This window comes from Cygnus atratus, chromosome 17 (genome assembly GCF_013377495.2).
Source record: "Cygnus atratus isolate AKBS03 ecotype Queensland, Australia chromosome 17, CAtr_DNAZoo_HiC_assembly, whole genome shotgun sequence".
NCBI classification, from domain to species: Eukaryota; Metazoa; Chordata; class Aves; order Anseriformes; family Anatidae; genus Cygnus; species Cygnus atratus.
Window position 1 is genome coordinate 11,601,913 of NC_066378.1, and position 19,062 is coordinate 11,620,974.

Here is a 19,062-nt window from a genome sequence, read left to right on the forward strand (position 1 = left end):
ACCCCGCAGCCCCGCCACGTGTTCGGGGTTTCTCTGATACGCGCGGGGCGGTTTGGCTGGGGAGGGAGGGGGCAGCGAAGGGCTCCCCAGGTGCGGGGAGGGGAGAGAAGAGAGAGCAAGACGAGGAGCCAAGGGCAGCTCGAATATAATGATCACATGCTCGCGGAGCGATGAATCCTAGAAAGGGCACCTCTGTGTGCATGTGGGCTCGCCCGCCCTCCTCCTCGCACTGCGACCGCACCGAGGTAACGTGCACGGTTCAGCAGCTCCAAAGCTGGAGGAGCCTGGGGCTGCGGCCGGGCGAGGACGGGGTTTGGGGGTTTTGGGGGGGCTTCTTGGGGTGCTGGGAAGGGCTCGGAAGCGCCCGGCGGTGTGTTGGACTTGGGGTAACTCGAGCTGCCGCTGCCCGTTGCCTGCAGGTCCCCCTCCTGCTTCCAGGCAGGGGTGGGATTTCTTTGGGAAGGGGTTTTGGCACAGGTGGGGCGCTGGAGCAGAGGGCTGCGGCTGTAAGCAGCAGCAGAAATAACTTCTCTTCTCCCCCTCTCTCTCCCTCCTCCCCTCTTTGCTTTCCCTCCCTGCAGAAGAAGGCAGAAGCTGCCCACCGGATCCTGGAGGGACTGGGTCCCCAAGTGGAGCTGGTGAGTGTTACCTCTGGCCGCGGGGCTTTGGAGCGGGGCCAGCCTCGGAGAGGTCCCCGGGAGGCGAGCGCCCCAGCGGTGTGTGTCTGAGCCGTAAGAAGGAAGTGTGCTGCTGGCCAGGACGTCTCGCTGGCGCGGCACCAAGGCAGGAAGCGAAGTGGCTGAGATGAGTATTGAAACACACACACAGAGCCCTCTTCGGAGAGCATTAACCCTTCGGCTCCTCCGTCGCACGCCGCAGCAGGGCAGGGCGATGTGGGGGGGCTCTGGCACCGCGCAGCCCCACGATGGGACGCTGGCACCCAGGGCAGGTGCAGGAGGGTGCTGGGGAAAGGGCTCTGTAAGCACACGCCAGTCGCAGCCACAGCTGCCTGCAGGTATCGGGACCTGCGCGCGTCCTATTTCTGTCCCGTGCACAGGGAAACCGAGAGAAACACGTTTAATAAATTGTCGTTTTGGGGCTGCTCCATCATCCAGCAAAACCTCCCTGGAAGTCAAGCAGCCGATCGCTGGAGGGGCGGCTGGGAACAGCCCCTGAGGGGCTGAGGACGAGAAAGGTGCTGGAAAAAAAAAGATGCACCTGCAGTGATGCTGCAGAGCGAAGCGGCTGGAAGGATCAGAGCGGGCCGGACCCGGGTCTGGCAGCATCCCTTAGGCTGCACCAGCCGCGGGGCGCAGCAGAGGGAGCCTGTCCTGCCAGGGCGGGTGCGCGGCCCTGGCTGTGCTCGTCGGCTGTAATTTGGACTTGCTGTGCGGAGGTGGGGCTAATCACTGTCTTCCCCAAGTGCGGAAGGGAGAGGTCACAGGGGAATTAGTGGTCGCTGCTGCGTGTCAGAGCCCACTTCCTTGCTGGGGAGGCTGCTGGGGAGGCAGGGCGCGTTATTTTTCCTCTGAGTCACCGGGGTCAAACCCTTTGGCCTTTTGCTGAAGGTTGGCGGTGCCTGGGACTGGTGTTTCCTCATCCAAAAGATGGTGCGCTTCCTTTCCTTCCCCCACGCACCTTTTTTTTTTTTTTTTTCTCCCCCCTTTTTGGATTTGCTGATGCTTTTCCCTCGGGCACTGACGCTCCAGCACCAGCCTGTGTCTTCGGGGGAGTTTGGGAGCTGGGCCAGAGCCCAGAGCAAACCTTTCCCTGCCTCTCTGCCCTGTTCCTCGAAGGGGGGAGGGAAACCTCTGCTGAGCAAACGCTGCCAGCCCCTCGTTGTGCTCTGTGTGCCTCGCACAGGCTGTCTTCATCTGCCTGCCCAGAGAGAGACCCTTCCCGCTGCCCAGCCCCCGAGCTGGGTCAGGCACAGAGCACCCCGGACCTGCCAACGGCCTCTGGGTGCTGCTGAGGGACAAGATGAACAGCGAGGTGTGCTCCTGAGCTGGAAGGGAAGCTGCTCCAGCATCAGATGGAAGAAGGGATTTTGAGAGCGGTCCGGTATAGAACAAGTAGGGACTTACCCAGGGGTTTGGGGCTGTGGCACGGATTTCCCCTTGAGCTGGAAGCTGCTGGGTGCTGGCCCAGCTCTGGTAGGAAACTCTTAGCTCCTGACTTGAGTCTTTTAAACAGCTTTTGGGCTTGTGAGATCTGTGCTGAAATTTGTGTCCTTGGGAGCTGAACACCTTAAGGAAGCAGCTCGTGTTGGTTTCCTGTTCCCAGCTGCTCGTTGCTTTGAACCTACAAGAACCAGCCCTGCATTTTTTACCTTAAGAGGTTTGGTTCATGTCTGATTCTCTTTGGAGGATCCTCATTTCTGTGCTCCTCGGGTTTTAAACATGCAGATTTGTACCCCAATCCCTTTGCCCCTTACTGGTGCCTTTCCAACCTGTCCGTTGGGCTTTTCGGTGCCCTGACGCCTCCTCCCAGGGCCCCCACGTCACCGCCAGCCGATGCAGGATGCGCTGGGGAGCACAGTGGTCGTGACCCGTGCCCCATGCCAGGGCTGGGCTCCCTGGCTGTGAAATCACCCCCCCGCACTGGGACCGGGGGCGCCTGGCAGCAGGGGGCCCCCCAGGGATGTACGTGCTGCGGTGACGGAGCAGCCAAGGCCCCCGAGGCTGCTGTTTTCTAGTGGCTGGTGAACGTGAGCATCCGCAGGGCTTGCACCCGCAGGGTTAGGTGCTGTGTCCTTGGCACGTGGGACAAGGCAGTTCAGGTCCGGGGATGCTGGCACTGCCCCCACGTCGGAAGGGTGGGGAGGAGGCAACTTAGCAAGCCAGGACTGTGCTCGTGTTATCCCTGCAGTGTAGCTGAGACCATTTTAAAATGACCCCGTGTTTCCCCTAGGGAGAAATTTCATTGAGATTTGCACTCCGAATGCTGCAGCGACCAGAAAGCAATCGAGGGCTTCCATTCTGTTTTATTCTTAAAGAGCTTTCAGTAAATCCAAGGATTTCCCAGTAATAGCTTGCGTGGCGATTTTGTGTTCCTTAAATGTCCTCCCCCAGAGGAACGCGGTACGCGTCGCTTCCCGTGCTGCAGTGCTGTGCATGTTGTGAGCGTGTCCCCGTGCCATCCGACCTGACAGGTTTGCTTTTGCTTACTCATGTAGAAAGTTGTAGTTCTGGGCAGGTTGCGGACGGCTCTGAGGAAGGAGGGATGGTGTCTCTTGGTCCTTGTCCTGCTGAGAATGAAGTTTCTGTAGTATTTAGTTATGGGGTAGGTAAAACGTGTCTCCTGGGCTTGCTCTGCTGCACGGGCTGGGTTACAGTGCTGGGCAGACGGAAATCTCCTCGAGATGGTCTTGTTGTGTGGAACTCGGGTTTGGGTCCCAGTCTGCCATTTCTGTCCCGTGCACAGGGAAACCGAGAGAAACACGTTTAATAAATTGTCGTTTTGGGGCTGCTCCATCATCCAGCAAAACCTCCCTGGAAGTCAAGCAGCCGATCGCTGGAGGGGCGGCTGGGAACAGGCCCTGAGGGGCTGAGGACGAGAAAGGTGCTGGAAAAAAAAAGATGCACCTGCAGTGATGCTGCAGAGCGAAGCGGCTGGAAGGATCAGAGCGGGCCGGATCTGATCGGCCCACAGGCCCGACACAGGTCGGGTGTTTCTGTGCAAGTGCTGCGTGCAGGGGCTGCCCGTTAACACCCGGGTTCGCTAACTGAGGGTGTAGGTGGCTGCTCGTGTCCCAGGTAAGGAGCAGTGGAAGTGATCAGCAGCCTCCGGTGAGCTGAGCAGCATCAGGGCGTCCGTGACGTCCCATGCGCACACGGGTCTGCTAACCCGGACAGAAACCAAAACGCGCGTGCCTCCCCTCCTCTCAGAGGAGATTTGCGCCTCGCCACGTGCCAGCTTATTGGCTTTGTTTGTCAGCACGGAGGGGAGAAAGGCACTTTATTTACCAGGCTTACCAGTTCCTGCAGCCCTCCCAAGAAGCAGTGGCAGGTCAGGGCAGCCCAGACGTGATGCTCCAGAGCCACGGCTTGCTATCTTCTCCCCATGGTGCAGGCCTGCCTCTCGTGAGCTGCGCGATAAGGCGGGTGTCCGTGTCCACCTGAGCTTTCCAAGTGAGAAGTGCCCAGCCCTGAGCCTGGGGCTGGACCAGCAGATCTGAGAGCATTCCTGATAAATAACCCTAGGGAATACGCCTCCTTCTGGGGCTTGTCCCCTCTCCGAGGGCATCGCCAGCACGGTGTCTCCTCGCTGGCCGGGTGGGTTGTTCTGGCAGCAGTGCAGCTCGCTTGCAGAGTGCCAGATGCCCGAACCCTGCCAGCAGCCCCGCTGTGCCTTCAGGGACACGCTGGTTCCCCTCCCCACCTCTGCCTGCACCCGAGGGATCACTCGTGCCTTCCCAGCAAAGAGGGACACGTCCGAGGGCCGCCAGAAAAAGAAGCTGGCGACCTGCCGGTGCCAAGACGCAGCAGTGATGGGCTGCAGGGTGCAGCTCTCCCTACACCTCTCGCTTCTCTGTGCAAATCACGTGCAGGCTGGTGCAGGAGCACCACTGAACACGTGGGTGCCGGGGGGCTGCGGGGACGCGCCCAGCGGCCAACACACCCCTTGCACTGCTGGAAACCCCAGGGGCAAAGACTTGTCCTGGCTCTGCGGCGAGCTCAGGCAGGCTGCTGCCGCGGAGACATAACAACGCGCAGCGCACAGGCTGTCTCTGCCCGCTCCCCGAGCCCCCCTTTCCCCTCGCCTCCCCCGTGTCGTATGTTCCAAGGCGCGCCGCGTTTGCACCAGGCGCGTAACAGCCAGGCACCGCGCCGGGCCGTGTTTGTGGGGATTACGTAGCAAAGCGCTTCCAGCTCGAGCGCTGCCTGCCCTCCCACGGGCTGCGCCGGGATGCGCGGGGACTCGGCGCCGCCGGCAGCCAGCTCCTTCCGGCAGGGGACGGGGGCACGGGGACAGGGACGGGGCCGGGTGGTGCTGGGGGGTGCTGTCCCTTCGTGCCCAGGCTGGTGAGGCTGGGGGGGACGGGAGGCAGCGGCGCTTCAGCCAGGTTTAAGTTTCTAAATGTCAGACTGTACCATTTATGCCTTCATTTTTCTTCTTTATTTCAGCCGTTATACAACCAGCCTTCAGACACCAGGCAATACCATGAAAACATTAAAATGTAAGTACGGGGCAATAAAGGCTCTTCTAAATGTCAGGTTGTGCGTTAGGCTGCGGCGGGGGATGCTAGCTTGCTCCCAGACCCCGTCTGTACCTTCCCAGAGCTGCTGCCTCGCTGCTCGGGGTGCCCGAAGCACGAACCGTCTCTGGGAGCCCAGCAGCTGGGAGCCAGAGCTGAGACAGATGCTGAAGGTGCCGATTGATTTTCCTGGGGGTGGTGGGAGCAGGTCCAGGCTCCTCTCTAAGGGCTTTCCTGGAGGGCTGTCACCCTGGCTGCGGGGGGCTGGAGGGCACCGGGACCCGCTGGGGGGCACGGCCCCGCGGTGCTGCAGCTCGGGGGCGGCTCTGCCGTGTGGGTGACGCCGGTGCCCAGGGGCGTTTGGGAAGGAAACGAGATGCGTGGTGCTTTTTTCGGCTTGTTTCACGCATGCCGAAGTACGAAATCAGCCGCCAGCGTGCGCGTGTTTGCATGCGGGGAAGATGAAGTGAAATGAGAAGTTGCAATTACAATTAGATTTTCCTGAAGCACCTCTTGAATGTCTAATAACAACTGGTTATTTCTGAGATACTTACTGAGACTTAGCAATCATGTAATTTGTGACTTATCACCTCAATACATGATTTAATCATCAACTTGCATTTAATAACCACAACGACTTCCTGAACACAGAAGAAATATAACAGATAATGAGAATAGTGATAATTGTGATTATTGTTGGAAATTTGAATAGTCAAACCAGGTCTGAAACTTTTATCTGGCTTGAATGAACCGATGATTGCTGTGAGTGGGCTGCTCGGCGCTGCCTGCAGCAAGTCTATTTCGGTACAGGCTCGGTCAGCTGCTGATAATCATCTTTAATAATCTATTAACAAAAGTTAATAATCTTTTGCTTTTCAGCAGTATGTTAATTGGTGCCAGGGGAATTACAGGGAAAGAGTTAACGGGCTCCTGCTGTTGTGCTCTGCTGCCGGGGCTCAGGGGAGCGCGTCAGGCGCTGGCGGTGTTGAAGTGCTGCTGTCCCCAAGCACTGCGGGGAGGAGGAGGCAGCAAACGTGGCCTCGGTACTGCCCTTACCTGGTTGTTGGAGCTCGGCAGACGTTGCCAGGAGCCTTGGGCAAGGGCTCCCCAGGATTTTGGTGCTCGTGCTCGGAGGTTGTGCAGCGGGCAGACGTGTGCCCTGCGCACCAGCACCCAGCACGCCGCGCTCAGGTGTGCTCTTCTAGCTGTGGAGATGTGAAAGAGCAAAGGGAACCAGAGCCACCCCCTCTAGCTTACTGATTGAAGCCATGAATTACGAGGTAGTGCTGATTATACCCTTGGGAGAAGAGACGATGCCTGGCGCAGGGTCTGTGCTCACCGTGAGCCCGCAGCCCCCTGCTTTCAGAAGCGCGTTGTGCTCTTGGTTCAGGGAGCTGACAACTGATAAGCCATTTTGTGCAGCGTTGGTGCTGGCCCAGGGATGTGCCCTTGTCACTGCAGGTTGTGACCCACCCCAGGCACTTGAAGCGTGTGGATGCCACCACCTTCCAGGGTCCCCCGACCTCCCCTCCTCTTGAAGCTCTCCATCACCAGCTGGGCGCTGGAGGTGGCGATTTCAAGCTGCTGGCTAGTTTTGTCCACGGAAGAGTGAGTTAAAAGTAGATCCAGCTACTTCACCCACTCTCCGTTCCCTTGCCAATATTTGTGGTTTCGGAATTATGTTTTCCTGTGATTTAAATGATTTCCTGTCCTTTGTTGCTGCGTGGAGGACGGGCACAAACAGGAGGGGACGGTGACTGCGCGGGGCAGGAGTGAAACTGGTGATGGGACACGAAGTGTTGTCGGAGCAGCTTCCCAAGCAGGTTCTCGTCTCCAGACCTTGACGTGTAGGAAGGTCGTCCCAGCCCTGCCGCGGGCTCCCCTCCCTCGTGGCCGTAGCGGTGATAAACCAAGGCGAGGTTGAAAACCAAGGTGAGGTTGAAGCAGGCAGCCCTGGGGTTAATGTTCTCGGTGATTAATGCTGCAAAAGCATGGGAAGGAAACCACACATTTTAATGAAAAGCCACCATCTCCTCCTTCCAGAAACCTTGCAATTAGCTGTCTTCAGCTGGTTATTGATGCCAGCCAGGTGCATTTACAGATCTAGGTCAGGGGAAGGCCCTTGAGCTATCTGGGCTCCAGATGCTTGCTGCTTTTGACCGTGGGCCTGTCTCAGGTCCTGGGGTTTGGATTTTATCGTGCTACCTGCAGAGAAGTGTGGGGAGATCGGCGTGTCCTGTCCTCCCATCTCTTGTGTCCTTGCTGCAAAGAGGATATTTGGTAGAGATAGTGGTAGAGGATATTGGTAGATATCTGGTAGAGGATATTTGGGTGCCTGAGGGCCAGGTGCAAAATCGAGGTCTCAGCGGTTCTTGGAAGCCAATACTTCATGGTCGTGTGCCCAAGATGAAGAGGTTTTAAACTTGTGCATCTTGGCCGAATCCTGCTTGGGTGTCCATATCCCACCCACAGCCTCCTCGTGTGCATTTCTGCTCTGGATGAGCAGCTTCTGCTCCCTGGCCTGGGGGTGGCTGCTCCCACAGGAGGTGAAGGGAGCCCGCCGGGGGCTTGGAGGTACCAGCCCAACGCCCTGCAGCACCAGCGGGAGAGCTGCCAGGGCACCGCAGGCTGTACTTTGCTGGGGTGGAACGGGGTGCAGGTTCTTCTGAACAGCTTCACCGTAAGCGGGTTTAGCCATGATGAAAAAGTCTTTTGGCACGTTGCTGGGAATTAATCCAGATTGCGATTCTGTCCACAAGATCTCACTGTATGCTGACTGTGTTGCCCTAAATATAAACCGATCCCATGGGAGGTGGGTTAGGAGCCTCCTGCCTGGCCACACCAGGACGATCAGGCTGCTTCTACTCACAGATGCCTTTTTTTTTTTCCCCCAACTTTTCCTAGGGTGATTTTTTTTTTCTCAGTTGAGTGTTTGCAAGCGTCAGTGGGAAGGCATTTGAATATCACAAAGCCAGAATTCCTCGATTTCTCTGCAGCGATACTCTGCGCGTTGCAACACTGGTTTAATTCCTCCTGCTTGTTTGCTTTGCTTTTCAGCGGGGATGAGTCACTTCTGCTCATAGGGCTGACTGGGGAGTTACGGGAAGATCTTCTGCTCTTCCTCAAATGTTCCTGGTCTCTTCTTTCCGCGGAGTTTTATGCCCTGTCTCCTATTCAGCGCAGTTAAAATTAATTTCATGCCCCAGTTCATTCCAGTGTTTGCAGTTTCAGAAGCTTTTAAGTCCTGTTTGACTGCCTCGCTGTGCTCTGCTACCCGCCTGCTTGGGTCCCTCTGCTTCACCTGCGAGTGCAGGCTTCCAGCAAGCGTGCTTAATTTTGCATGCTACAGCTGCTGCGGGACCGAAGGCAGAGCCGAGGGGTTTGTGCCAAGAAGCTGACCTGCCTGGGACAGGACGGGGTCCTTCGTGCCTGTAATACCTGCTTCCTTGGAGGGAAGTGCTTGGCAGCTCTCTCGTCAAGCAAAGATAGCATTAAAGTGCTCTGATACCGACAGGGATGGCGTGAGCTTGTTCCCATAGCTAGCTTGGCCCACACTCGTTCACATTATGAATTTTCCAGCTTTGCAGTGTGCCAACTGGAGGCCACTTGATCGATTCTGCAGCGGGTCAGGGGACTGCAGAGACTTCTCATGATTTTTTTTTTTTAGACCTTGCTGGAAAACAGCAACAAGCAGAGAGGAGGCCGAATTGTGCTCCAGTTCAGCACCACCGCATCTGTTCTGTGTCTCTTCGTGTTGGTGTTTTGCCAGCTGGTGGATGTACAGGGGTGGGAGCCGCTCTTCCTACCCAGCTTTGGTAGGGGCGCTGTGTGTTCTCCAGACTCTTGGCACCGAAGGCATTAACCTTCGTTCTGCAAGGTGTCTGAGCAAAGGCGGGGCGTGCACACGAGCAGGATCAATTACCTGCCGTCCTCCTGGAGAGAGATTCTCCGAGGGGGCCTTCGCCTCCGCTGCAGTGGATTCCTACTCGGTCAGCCGTGAAGAGCAGCCCAGTAGGACTCTCCTCCCCCTTCTCGAAGCAGTCATGTTGAAATCGCAGTCTGGGATTTGTGTTTGAAAGCAAAATGTGAGCTTCTGAGCCCGGAACAAGCGCACGAGAGGAAAACTGAAAAGCCCAGGGTAAGCACATGCAAGGTGCTGTTTACAGAGTTTGCTTTAAGCCTTCTCATCAAGAGCCGCTCCTTGCTGTTGTGCTGCAATTCAGAAATACTGGGCTGAAACCAGGCAGCGCTCCCACGAGATGCTTGCAGAGGTGTCTGAGTTTACATTTAGCACAAAACTGATCAAGAGCTTTGTGTGATTCTGATTTTCTTGCATGTCTAGATCCAGCGGCAGCCCAGCTGTGTGTACTGTTAGTACGCCCGTTTGTGTTGCTGTCTGCAGCTGATGGCTTTTCTTGGGGGGAAATTTGCAGAACTGAAATCTTTCATCTGGATGTTCAGAGAGGTTCAGGGGCTTCTGAATGCCTTTTTCTGTTTGAACTGCCTCTCCCCCTTTTTCCCCAAAGCAGAATAGCTTTCTTCTGAAAATCTGCTGCTAACTACAGCTTTCCAAATCACTTGTCACTTTGGCAAATTTAAGTCATCTTTTCATTACTGGCTGTTTAGGGGTTTTAGTAGCAATGGATTGCCTCTAAATTCATAGTAAAAGCCTGACATGTAACACAAATGCTCTTCCAAACCCTGCAATTACTAATGCATTCTCTTTCAGCTCTTTTTATTAGAGCTTGTAGACATTTTCCTCATTAGAAATTCACCTAGCAGCTCCCTGCTCATCCCATTCAAGGTTTCTCATCTCTTTTATTCTCTATTTGCACGTACTAGGGCAGAAGTATTACCTTGTGATGAATTTCTAAATGATGGAGCCACACTGCAACCTTCTGCTTGTTTCTCTTGCCAGTCCATGTTTCTCTTGCATAGACTATCCTGAAGTGCTTGGGCTTCAAGGAGAGGCAGAGGCATTGGACACGTGTCCAGCTGATGTCCAGAAGTGCTTCTGCACTCACTTGGGTTTGTCTCCTGTTGGTCCTAAGCTCTTAGGTGCTAAAGAGGATGGACATGGATTTCCAAAATGATGTTAAAAGCCATGGCCGTGGCTGTACCTGCTGTCCAGGGGAGGCGTTTGGGCATCCCGCTGGGAGCATCTTCACGAGGAGGTGGCATCACAGGGACCTGCCAGGTGGTGTCACCAAGGTGCCCCCTCGTCGGAGCGCAGCGGTCTCGTTGCCCTCTGAGCTGCCAGGTGAACTGCCAGCACCAACTTTTTCACACTGTTAATGGATGAATTATGGTGATGAGTTCGGGCCTCCAAAGCCGAATGCATTGTGGACCTGCAGGACGTGATTTAGGAAGCTGGCAGACCTCCGGATGGCTTCTTTCTCTGGACTAGTTTCTAGGCACAGCTGCAGCTTGCTGGCTGCGTGACCGGCCGCGTGCCTCCGTCACTGTCTTCTCAGCAGCATGAGGGTGCTCTTGGTTTAGTCCACCAAAATGCTCCAAGGCGAATTGACTGAAGATCTGCTTCACTTTTCTTCCCCGGAAAGAGCTCCTGAGTGTTGCAAGAAAGCTCTGAACAGTTTGTTCTCCAGGAACGTGATGTGCCTGTGGGCTAACAGGTGACACTGCATCGCTGTGCCCCAGCCATTTCAGAGCAAGGGAACGACTGAGTGCAGCCACCCGTGGAAAGGATGACCTGCTCCCTGCCCTCTCGGCAGGGCTTGGCACCCTGCTGCCAGCGTTGCCCCCAGGGACACGGACATCTCAACATCCCTTTGTGTGCCCGCGCTGCTCCCTTGGCTGGGTTAACCTTGGAGCGTTCTTGCCGTGCTCTGCGGGTCCCGTGATTTAAGATCTCCAGTCTCGCTGGCAGTGCTTTGTTTGGGTCGAGTTGCCAGGAGGCTTCTCCGTTTCCGGGCCTGCACGATAAATCTCGCCGTACAATGGGTTTGCCAGCTGCTGGCGGCCTCCTTCCCGTCGCTCTTTGCAGGCTTGATCCCGACTTTGTTTGCACTGGCTGCCTGATGAAAGACGTCCCTGTGTAATTAAATACCCGTGATTAGTTCTGATCAAATAGCAAACTTCCTTTCATCTCCTCTCGCGCTGGCCCAAGGTCTCCTGGGCAGGTGTGCCGCAGTACATGGGCCCTTTGTGTCCTCGGGAATCTCCCCCCGGCGCCTCGGCAGCGCCCGCGCGCACCCACGCCGGCACCGACACGCACGCGGCTGCGCACATCCTTACGGGACTGCAACCCCCAGAAGGATCGCAGCCAAGTAATTCATGAGGACCCGAGCCAAGTGACTCAGAAGTCAGAGTTACAGTTTCTCTCCTCGACTGGCCCCATTGTGAAAGCCAAAAAACAAAAGCAACCTTGCGCCAAGGCCGTTAAGGTGGAAGCGGCGGCTTCCACGGGGCTCCCGGCTTTGCTTAGAGGGGGAGATGGGCTTTTGTTGGGCGCTCGGTGGGCTGGAGATCGGCTCTGAGAACCGTGCTGAGGTGCGGGACCCACCAGCAAGGTCAGTGGGGCTGTGGGATGAGGATGAGTTATGCAAGGACGTGCCGTCTTTGGGGCACACCCCAAATTACAGATACCCGAATCTGGCGGGTGACGCTCAAGCAGCACGCTCCCAGTTTGGTTTAACTGGTTGAGCCTCTGGTTCCTTCTGTCCCTGCTGCTCGTGGGGAGGCGCTGGGCACTGCTGGGACCGGGGTTCTTGCTGGGCTTGTCCGGCTGACATCCAGCCCCTGCATTGGGCGGTTTGCCTCGAGAGCTGCTGCCACCCTGGGCATGCAAACAGACGGGCCCCAGTGTGAAAAATCCCAAATCACCCACCGCTTCCGTGGCAGGCTGGGCTCTTCCCAGCAGGGACAGAAGGGGATTTATTGCTGGTCGAGCTCGCCAGCAGTGGGGACCAAAATCCTCGGGGAGCTGGGAGAGCAGTCAGAGAGCAGCAGCAGCAGCTCCGGGCTAGCGGGGAGAGCAGAAACACCGATGTGCTCCAGCAGCGGTGAGACAAGGTCACAGAAGGGAGCTGCATCAAGGGCTGTCGCGTACGAAGATGCGGGTGTGCCACCTGGCAACCCCAAAACCCAGCTTGCCAGCGGGCTGTGTCTGTCCCAGCCTGGCTCCTTCTGCCGCAGCAGCTGGACGGGACAGGGACCGAGCGCTTCAGCCCGCCCGGCCTGTGTGACGTGGGTGTCTTGTGCAGCACAGCAGTACTTGAAACTGCCCACAAGAGTCACTGTTGCTTTATCTAAGGAGCCTCCCTTCTCTCTGCCTGTGGACCGTGTGGTTTCTCCCAGCCAGCCAGGTCTCCAGATGCGATGCTTTTCTTCACTGGCAAGCCTCAGGCGGGGATTTGGAAGGATTCAGGCATCCGCTGAGGATGATGAAGGAAGGTTGGCACGTTGCAAGAGCGACCTTTCCGACAGGCTGCTCCACGCTGGTTGTGTCTGCGCGGGGCTACCAGCAGACAGCCTTTACCTTCCCTGGCTGTGCTGCAGGAATTTTCTTTCCCTGTTTGATTCGCCCAGGGAGCACAGCGTGTGCTTCGGAGACATGTGGCCTGAATTAACCTCTCTGCAAATGGTTTCTAAGTAACAGCAGTACATGTAGCAAGATAAACTGTGAAGCCTATTTATATTTACCGAGATTTTATTAACCTCTGAGAGGTTGACCTTGTGCAAAAAAAAGAAAAAGAAAGATAAAGTGGCAAAAACATTTTGGGTACTTAGCAGGGGGTGGTTGTTGTTTTTAATCCTCTCACTCCTTGATTGTTTCAGCCTTGGCCGGGGTAAACATCCACTGGCGTTCAAGGCATTCCCCATTTTTACAGCTGCAGAGCCATTAAATCTTTGCCTGTATTAGCACTTTCAAGGTCAGCCATGATGCAAAACTCGAGGCAATGCACCGGCTGCGTAAGAGCTCCTGATTTTCTTCCCTTACTCTCCTGGCTGCTGCTGACTCTTGCAGTGGACGCAGCAGCGGTGTCAAAGTCCCACGCCGCTCCTGGGTGTCGCCTGGGCTGGCACGTGAAGGGCAGGAATTGATTTGGCTGTGCTGGCCCTTCCAGGGCCAAATCCTTCCCCAGCGACCCATCGCTGGGATTCCAGCTGAGCCCATGTCAGCCATCAAGCACCTATCTCAGCCCGGGGTCCTTCAGCTCATCCGGTTTGATAGCCATAGCGGAGTGAATTAGTGACTCGAGCTTCAGCGTTGCTTTGTGGCTTTGCTTGTGCTGGTGGGGCGAGGAGGAAAGGTGCGAGCAGTTTGCTGCTGGGTGGGTTTGTTCTGTTGTGCGCGGGCATGATGTGCAGCATGGGGCTGCGCACCGCGGGGAGCGATGCTGGACTCTGTGCTGAGCAACAAGGGGTTTAAAAATGGTGGGATTGCTTTAACAGACACAAAAACACGTAAAAGAGGACTACAAGCCAGGCACCTTTTAGTTTGCCTTTTGGTTACCAATTTTTTCATGCTTCGGGCTGTTTTAGTAAGCCAAAGTTGACAGGAGCCCAGGAGCGAGGCGCATCTCAGGAGTCAGCCCAGGGCTGTGCCGAAGTTGCCGCCGTTAGCATCGCTCCAGCAGAGTTTCCATCAGGGTTGGAATAAACAAGCAAACAATGGGAATGTGTCTTTTGGGCACGGTCTCCTGTCGGAGTTTGTTCCCGCAGAACTAAAGCCTTGGAACGAAATCCATCAGCCGGGTCCCTGCAGAAGGGACGGCTGCCCGCTGCGGCACCGCGCAGCGCTGGAGCCGGAGGAGAAAGCTCGCCGGGCGCAACGGGACGTGGGAGCACGCGAGGAGCCGGGGGAGGAGAGGCTGCGGGTGCACAGAGGAGCTCCCGGTGTGCAGGGCAGGCGGGGAGCTGGGAAACGGGTGCTGCTGGGCTGACCTTGCCGGGGGTGGATGCTCTGCAGCAGCCCTGGGCACGGTTTCCCATGCCGCTCCTCCTGCACGGGCAGCCAGAAGCGGCTGCAGCTCCGTGCCTCGGTTTCCCTAACTGTTTAGGGCAAGTGATCGCCGTTTGCCCAGAGCTGAGCAGCGAGGTTTAGCTCAGCCCCTCGCCTGCCAAGCCGCTCTGCGGCTCCTCGGAGGATGGTGCCACGCAGACAGAGACAAAAGACAGTGGCATTGTGCGATGCAGCAGGGAGAAGAAGCCTTTGGCAGTGATATTTGTTAATATGCCTAATGAGGTGGCCTCTGATCTTTGCAGTGCAGCCTGGAACAACAGCGGGTCCTTCATAAGCGTACCGTCAAAAAAGAGCAGAGGCAGAACGTGCCCCGTGTGAGGATTTATTAGCTTTTCCCCCCGATGATCAATGCTCCTTTGATTTCTGAAACGGAATGGAAGGACGAGGTTTGCTATCCAAGCCCTTGCTCAACAGGTCGTTGAGGCTACGTTTAGGGATGTAGGGGGGAAGGAAGGTGGGGTTTTGTTCCCAGCCAGGGGATGTGGACGGGAGGGAACCGAGGGATCGGGGAGGGTGTGTTTTCGTTGTGCTAAGTCCCGCAGAACGTGCCTGCGTGATGCTGCTAAGCTCCTGGTCAGTAATTACACGCCGCAGCTCTGCCTCTAATCAGGAGGAAAGACTTCAGGAAACTCCTTTGTCCCCGGTCCCTACCTTTAACCTAGAGACTTTATTGCTGTGACTGTAACAGGAACAACCGAGACGTTCAGCTCTCGGCTTCGTGCAGGCTCTCGGAGCTCCTGCAGCTTTTCCAGCACCTCGCTGCTTTGGTGGGTGTTTTCTCTTCTGCAAGATCGTTTCGTGCTTACATGAAAAAGCAGAAAGAAGAAGAAACCGAGGAGGTGTCTGGGCAGACACCGGCTCGGTTGTGGTCGTAGTGGCTGGTTTCTCTCTTGAGGTCACACTTCTGCAAGTGGCCGGACTTTCCTGGCTGGTTTGTTTGCAGCTTTGTTAGGCACGGCTCCAAGAAAGCAAGAGGTCAGGAGATATGTGCTGCGAGCACTGCCGCAATCCGGCCTCCCTATCAGCACGTCGGTGCCCGGGGTGAATAACCCCGGTGTGTGCGTGCTGACAGCTCCCTCCCTGCCACCTCCGGGGGCTGGGGAGCCCCAAGGTGGCCCCTGCAGGTGGCATCGCTTCGCCGGTGCCCTGTTAGCCTTCGTAAGCTCGTGCCCAGGAGGAAGCAGGAGGGAAGAGCTGTTGTCCTGAGGTCGAGGCAGGGAGAAGGCATCGCCCTCACGTCCCAGCCTTCCTGCCTCTGCCCTGGGCGGCGTGCGATGGCCACCTGGTGCTAGTGGGACTTGGTTCCGTGCTGAGCGCACAGTAACTGGTAGCAGAATTGGGGTTTTATGAGCTTAGCTCTCAACCTTGGTCCTGATTTCACCAGCAGACGTGGTCGGTGTTCCTCGCGTTCGAGAGTTTGTTGATCTTTCCATAAAGCTGGCGCAAGGTCCCCAGATAGCCGCGCTCGCTGCTCTGACGTTGGTTCGGCTCCAAGCTAAGGTGGAAGCGGCTTTGTGACCTCCTGTGTGAGCTGGGAGCGCAAGGCGTCGAATTTTAGCCCGCTCGTTAACCAGATCTCATCTTTTCTTTCCTCTTACAGAAACCAGGCAATGCGGAAAAAGTTAATTTTGTACTTTAAGAGGAGAAATCATGCTCGCAAGCAGTGGGTAAGTGATTCCCGTGTACCCTATTTTATGAGTATAAAGCAGCATAATTCATTACGTCAGAAAGAAAAGGGATTTTTCCAGCAGAGACCTGCTGAGCACTTTGCCTGCTGCATTGTCTTTTTCCTTGCCGTGGCATCTCTGATGCTAACAGCAGCTCGGATGCAAAGGAGAGGTCCCCGGCCCTGCTGCGTGCAGCACCTCCCTCCGCGAGCACCCCGCGCGGAGCATGCACACGGGGTTGGCTCCGGCACAGGGGAGCACACCGATCTCGGAGAGACTTTTCCTAGGGTAAACGTCTGTTTTGTGAGTAATTGAACCCCGAGAGATTCGTGAAAGAAGCTGACTCCGCTTCTGATAAACGGTCTGGAGGCTGAGCTGCCTCTTTGCAGCTGGTCACCGAGCGGTGTTCTAGGAATGTGTGGTTCAGAACAAAGCCAGGCCCTGGCCAGGTCATTTCTGGACAGCCTTGCCTGCAAGATCGCTTCCAGCATCCTTCCAGGAGGGGGGTTCTGGTTGTGTCAGGGGGAAGGTGGGTGTTGTTAGGAGACTTCAGAGCGCTGTTCCAGGGCCCTGGCAATTAGAGGAGAAAGTTCAAGTGGGATTTATAGAATTGCTGCTTTCGGCGCTGCCAGTTGCCTGCTGTAGTAGCCAGCGGGAGCTGGAAGCCGAAAGCAGCTGGCTGGTTGTGCTGCGCAGAGGAGGGGAAATGCCAGAAGCAACCAACGACCCCGACCGGGAAGCGCGAGGTGGATTTTGTGGTATCTCGCTGTTTACGAGCGCGGAGGGTGATTCAGCTCACCACAGAGGGCTTTGGGTTTCAGCTGCAAGGTGCCAACACCGGTTCCTGATGCGTGTCTGTGCTGGGTCGGACTCAGGTGCCAGCGTCAGGGTCTGGAGTTGCAAACGTTGCGGGTCTGAGCAATTTCTTTGGTGCTGGTTTCTCCGGCACTGCTCAGGGGAGCTCTCCTGCCACAGCTGATGGCTCCTGCAGCGGTGGGAAGCGGATCGGTGTCCCCTTCCTCAGAGCAGAGACGGCAGAGCTTGCTGCGGCCTTACTGCAACCAGGAGGGAACCGAACGGGAGCCGTTTGCTGGGGGAAACGACCAGTTACTGCGCTAAAGCTAGACTGAGTCTGTTGTGAATATCAAGGAGCTGGGGGAAAAGGTTTAATTAGGCTGCAGGAGCACGGTTCCTGAAATACGGCCCGCAGTAAAGTCGCCTGTCATGCAAAATAGGTGAATTTCTGCCAGCCGGTTTATTCAGTGTCCTTGAAAGGGGATTTTTCAGTTTAGGGAAGCGTTTTGCCTATTCTACAAAACAGGCAACAGAAGGTTGCTGAATTTGCAGAGCGAACACATTTGCTGATTCTGTTTGCAGAATGGGTGTGCTTAGCTATTTTTCTGCCTGTTTTGTAGCAGGCCCTATTTTTAGCAAAGCCCATCGACGTGCCAGCCTTCCTCGCTGGCTCTTGCCCTTGCTGGTGCCTTGCCACTGCCCGGGGCCAGCTGGAGCAGGGGCTGAGCGCACCCCTGGGTTCGGCCACGAGAGCCCCCCCGGAGGAGCCCGCAGGGATTCCTCCTGCTCCACCAGGGTCGGCACAGCAAAAGGCTTTGAATTGCTATCAAAGAGGTGATGCTGCAGAGAGAGCAGGGTAAAGGGAGCCCTTCTGGACGCAAAAGGTTTATCTCCGTCAAGCAGGGAAGCCAAACGGTGGGGCTAGTGTAGGATTGGAGCAGCTCCTCCTGCCACCCTCGCTCTTCTCCTCCCCACCGAGGAGCTGCTCCGCTCCCCGAGCTGCGAGAGCGTGGGCTGCAGGAGGGCTTGGGCTTGGCGCAGCCTGCAGGCTGCCTTCAGCTGCTACGGCAGCGTTACTACTCACCCGCTTTTAGATCAGCGTGTCAGGTCCGATTGGGCTCGCCACCGCTCGTGTGATGGAGAGGCTGGCGGGAGGATGAGCCGGGAAGGGGAGGAGAGGGAGCACCGAGGCCAGAAGCCGGCGCAGGCGTTTCTTCGGGAGCGGACACGCTGGCTCGGGGCTGCTCGGAGAAGGACTAGGTGCTCCTGCTCCTGAAGCACCTGACCGGGAGCCTCCCCTGGTGCTCGAGCTGCGAAAACCTGGGGGCAGAGTGCCGTAAGGGGCCTCTGACCTTTGCATTTGAAGGGTGGCAGAAGATCACGTGGAGCACGGATCCCAGCGGGACCACAAAGCACTGGACAAGGGTGGCCCAGCCCCACCCAGCTGTTTGGAGGGGGAAAATTGGGGGGTTTGGAGCAAGCCACTTGTGAGGCGGGGACGGCTCTCCGGGCTCCGACTGCTGGGTGGGAAGGGGCTTTCGGAAAGCAGCTGCAGGCCAGAAGCGCTCAGCCGGCCTGCGCAGGAGCTGCGCTCGGGAGGTTTAGGTGTGGGGGCTTTGCGCCTGGAGAGGGGCTTTTTTTCCTGGAGAGCTGCGCCCAGCACCGCTGAGGAAATGTGTGACATTGGTGCTGCTCATTCCAGCTGTAAGCACAAATAATAACAAATTGCATCAAGGAAGGGAAAAAAGCCCTCCCCGAGCCCTTGTCCTGGGCGAACTCGGTGTCCTCAGGCTCTGTGGAGCTGGCTCCCGGCCACCAGCTGCCTCCCGGCGCCCCGGCTCAGTAAACCCTGCGGGGTATTTTTATCCTCTTCCCAAACGCGACGCTCTGAAAGCGAGAGGATGCAGCGGCATTGCTGGCAGGGTGGGAGCTCTTGTTTGTCGTCGGGCCGAGACGGCATCGCTTCGGGAGGGGTGAAAACGCAGCAGCTGCGATTTCCCCGCGGTGCCGCGGTTCGGTCGCGTTACCTACGGCTTCTCGCTCGCGGCGCGAGTCCCCTTGGCAGCTTCCAGGGCATTTTTATTTTTGCTCTCATTCCTCGCTTTCATCCTGCAGCCGTTTCCTTCGGCTCCCAATGGAGACGAGTGCCTCCTGTGCCTCCATCGGGGGCAGGACCGCCTCTGGCTGCGGGAATTAATTTATCTGGGGCGAGAGGGTTAGTGTGCATCACCCCAGGGTTTGCAGGTGCTTTGTCTGTCCTGGGTGCCCTGAGAACTGCCCCCAGGAGGCCGTAGGATCATGAGATGGGTCCGCTTGGGCCATGGCCAGGCCCAGGATGCCTGGACCAAGCCCGTAAGCCAGGATGGGAGCAGCACCAAGCTTTGGAGCTGCCGGTGCCCGGGGCCATAGCACAGCAG

At 56.8% G+C, this 19,062-nt stretch overlaps 1 protein-coding gene across 26 annotated transcripts in view; it reads left to right on the forward strand.

Annotated features, from left to right (window-relative positions):
* NCOR2 (nuclear receptor corepressor 2) overlaps positions 1-19,062 on the forward strand; it is a 235,881-nt gene that overhangs the window by 127,921 nt on the left and 88,898 nt on the right. For all 26 annotated transcript variants that reach the window (XM_035565016.2, XM_035565023.2, XM_050714116.1 and 23 more), the window contains 3 exons: positions 582-638; positions 5,127-5,179; positions 15,784-15,850. In XM_035565016.2, coding sequence (XP_035420909.1) covers positions 582-638; positions 5,127-5,179; positions 15,784-15,850 — 177 coding nt within the window. The remainder of the gene's footprint in view (positions 1-581; positions 639-5,126; positions 5,180-15,783; positions 15,851-19,062) is intronic.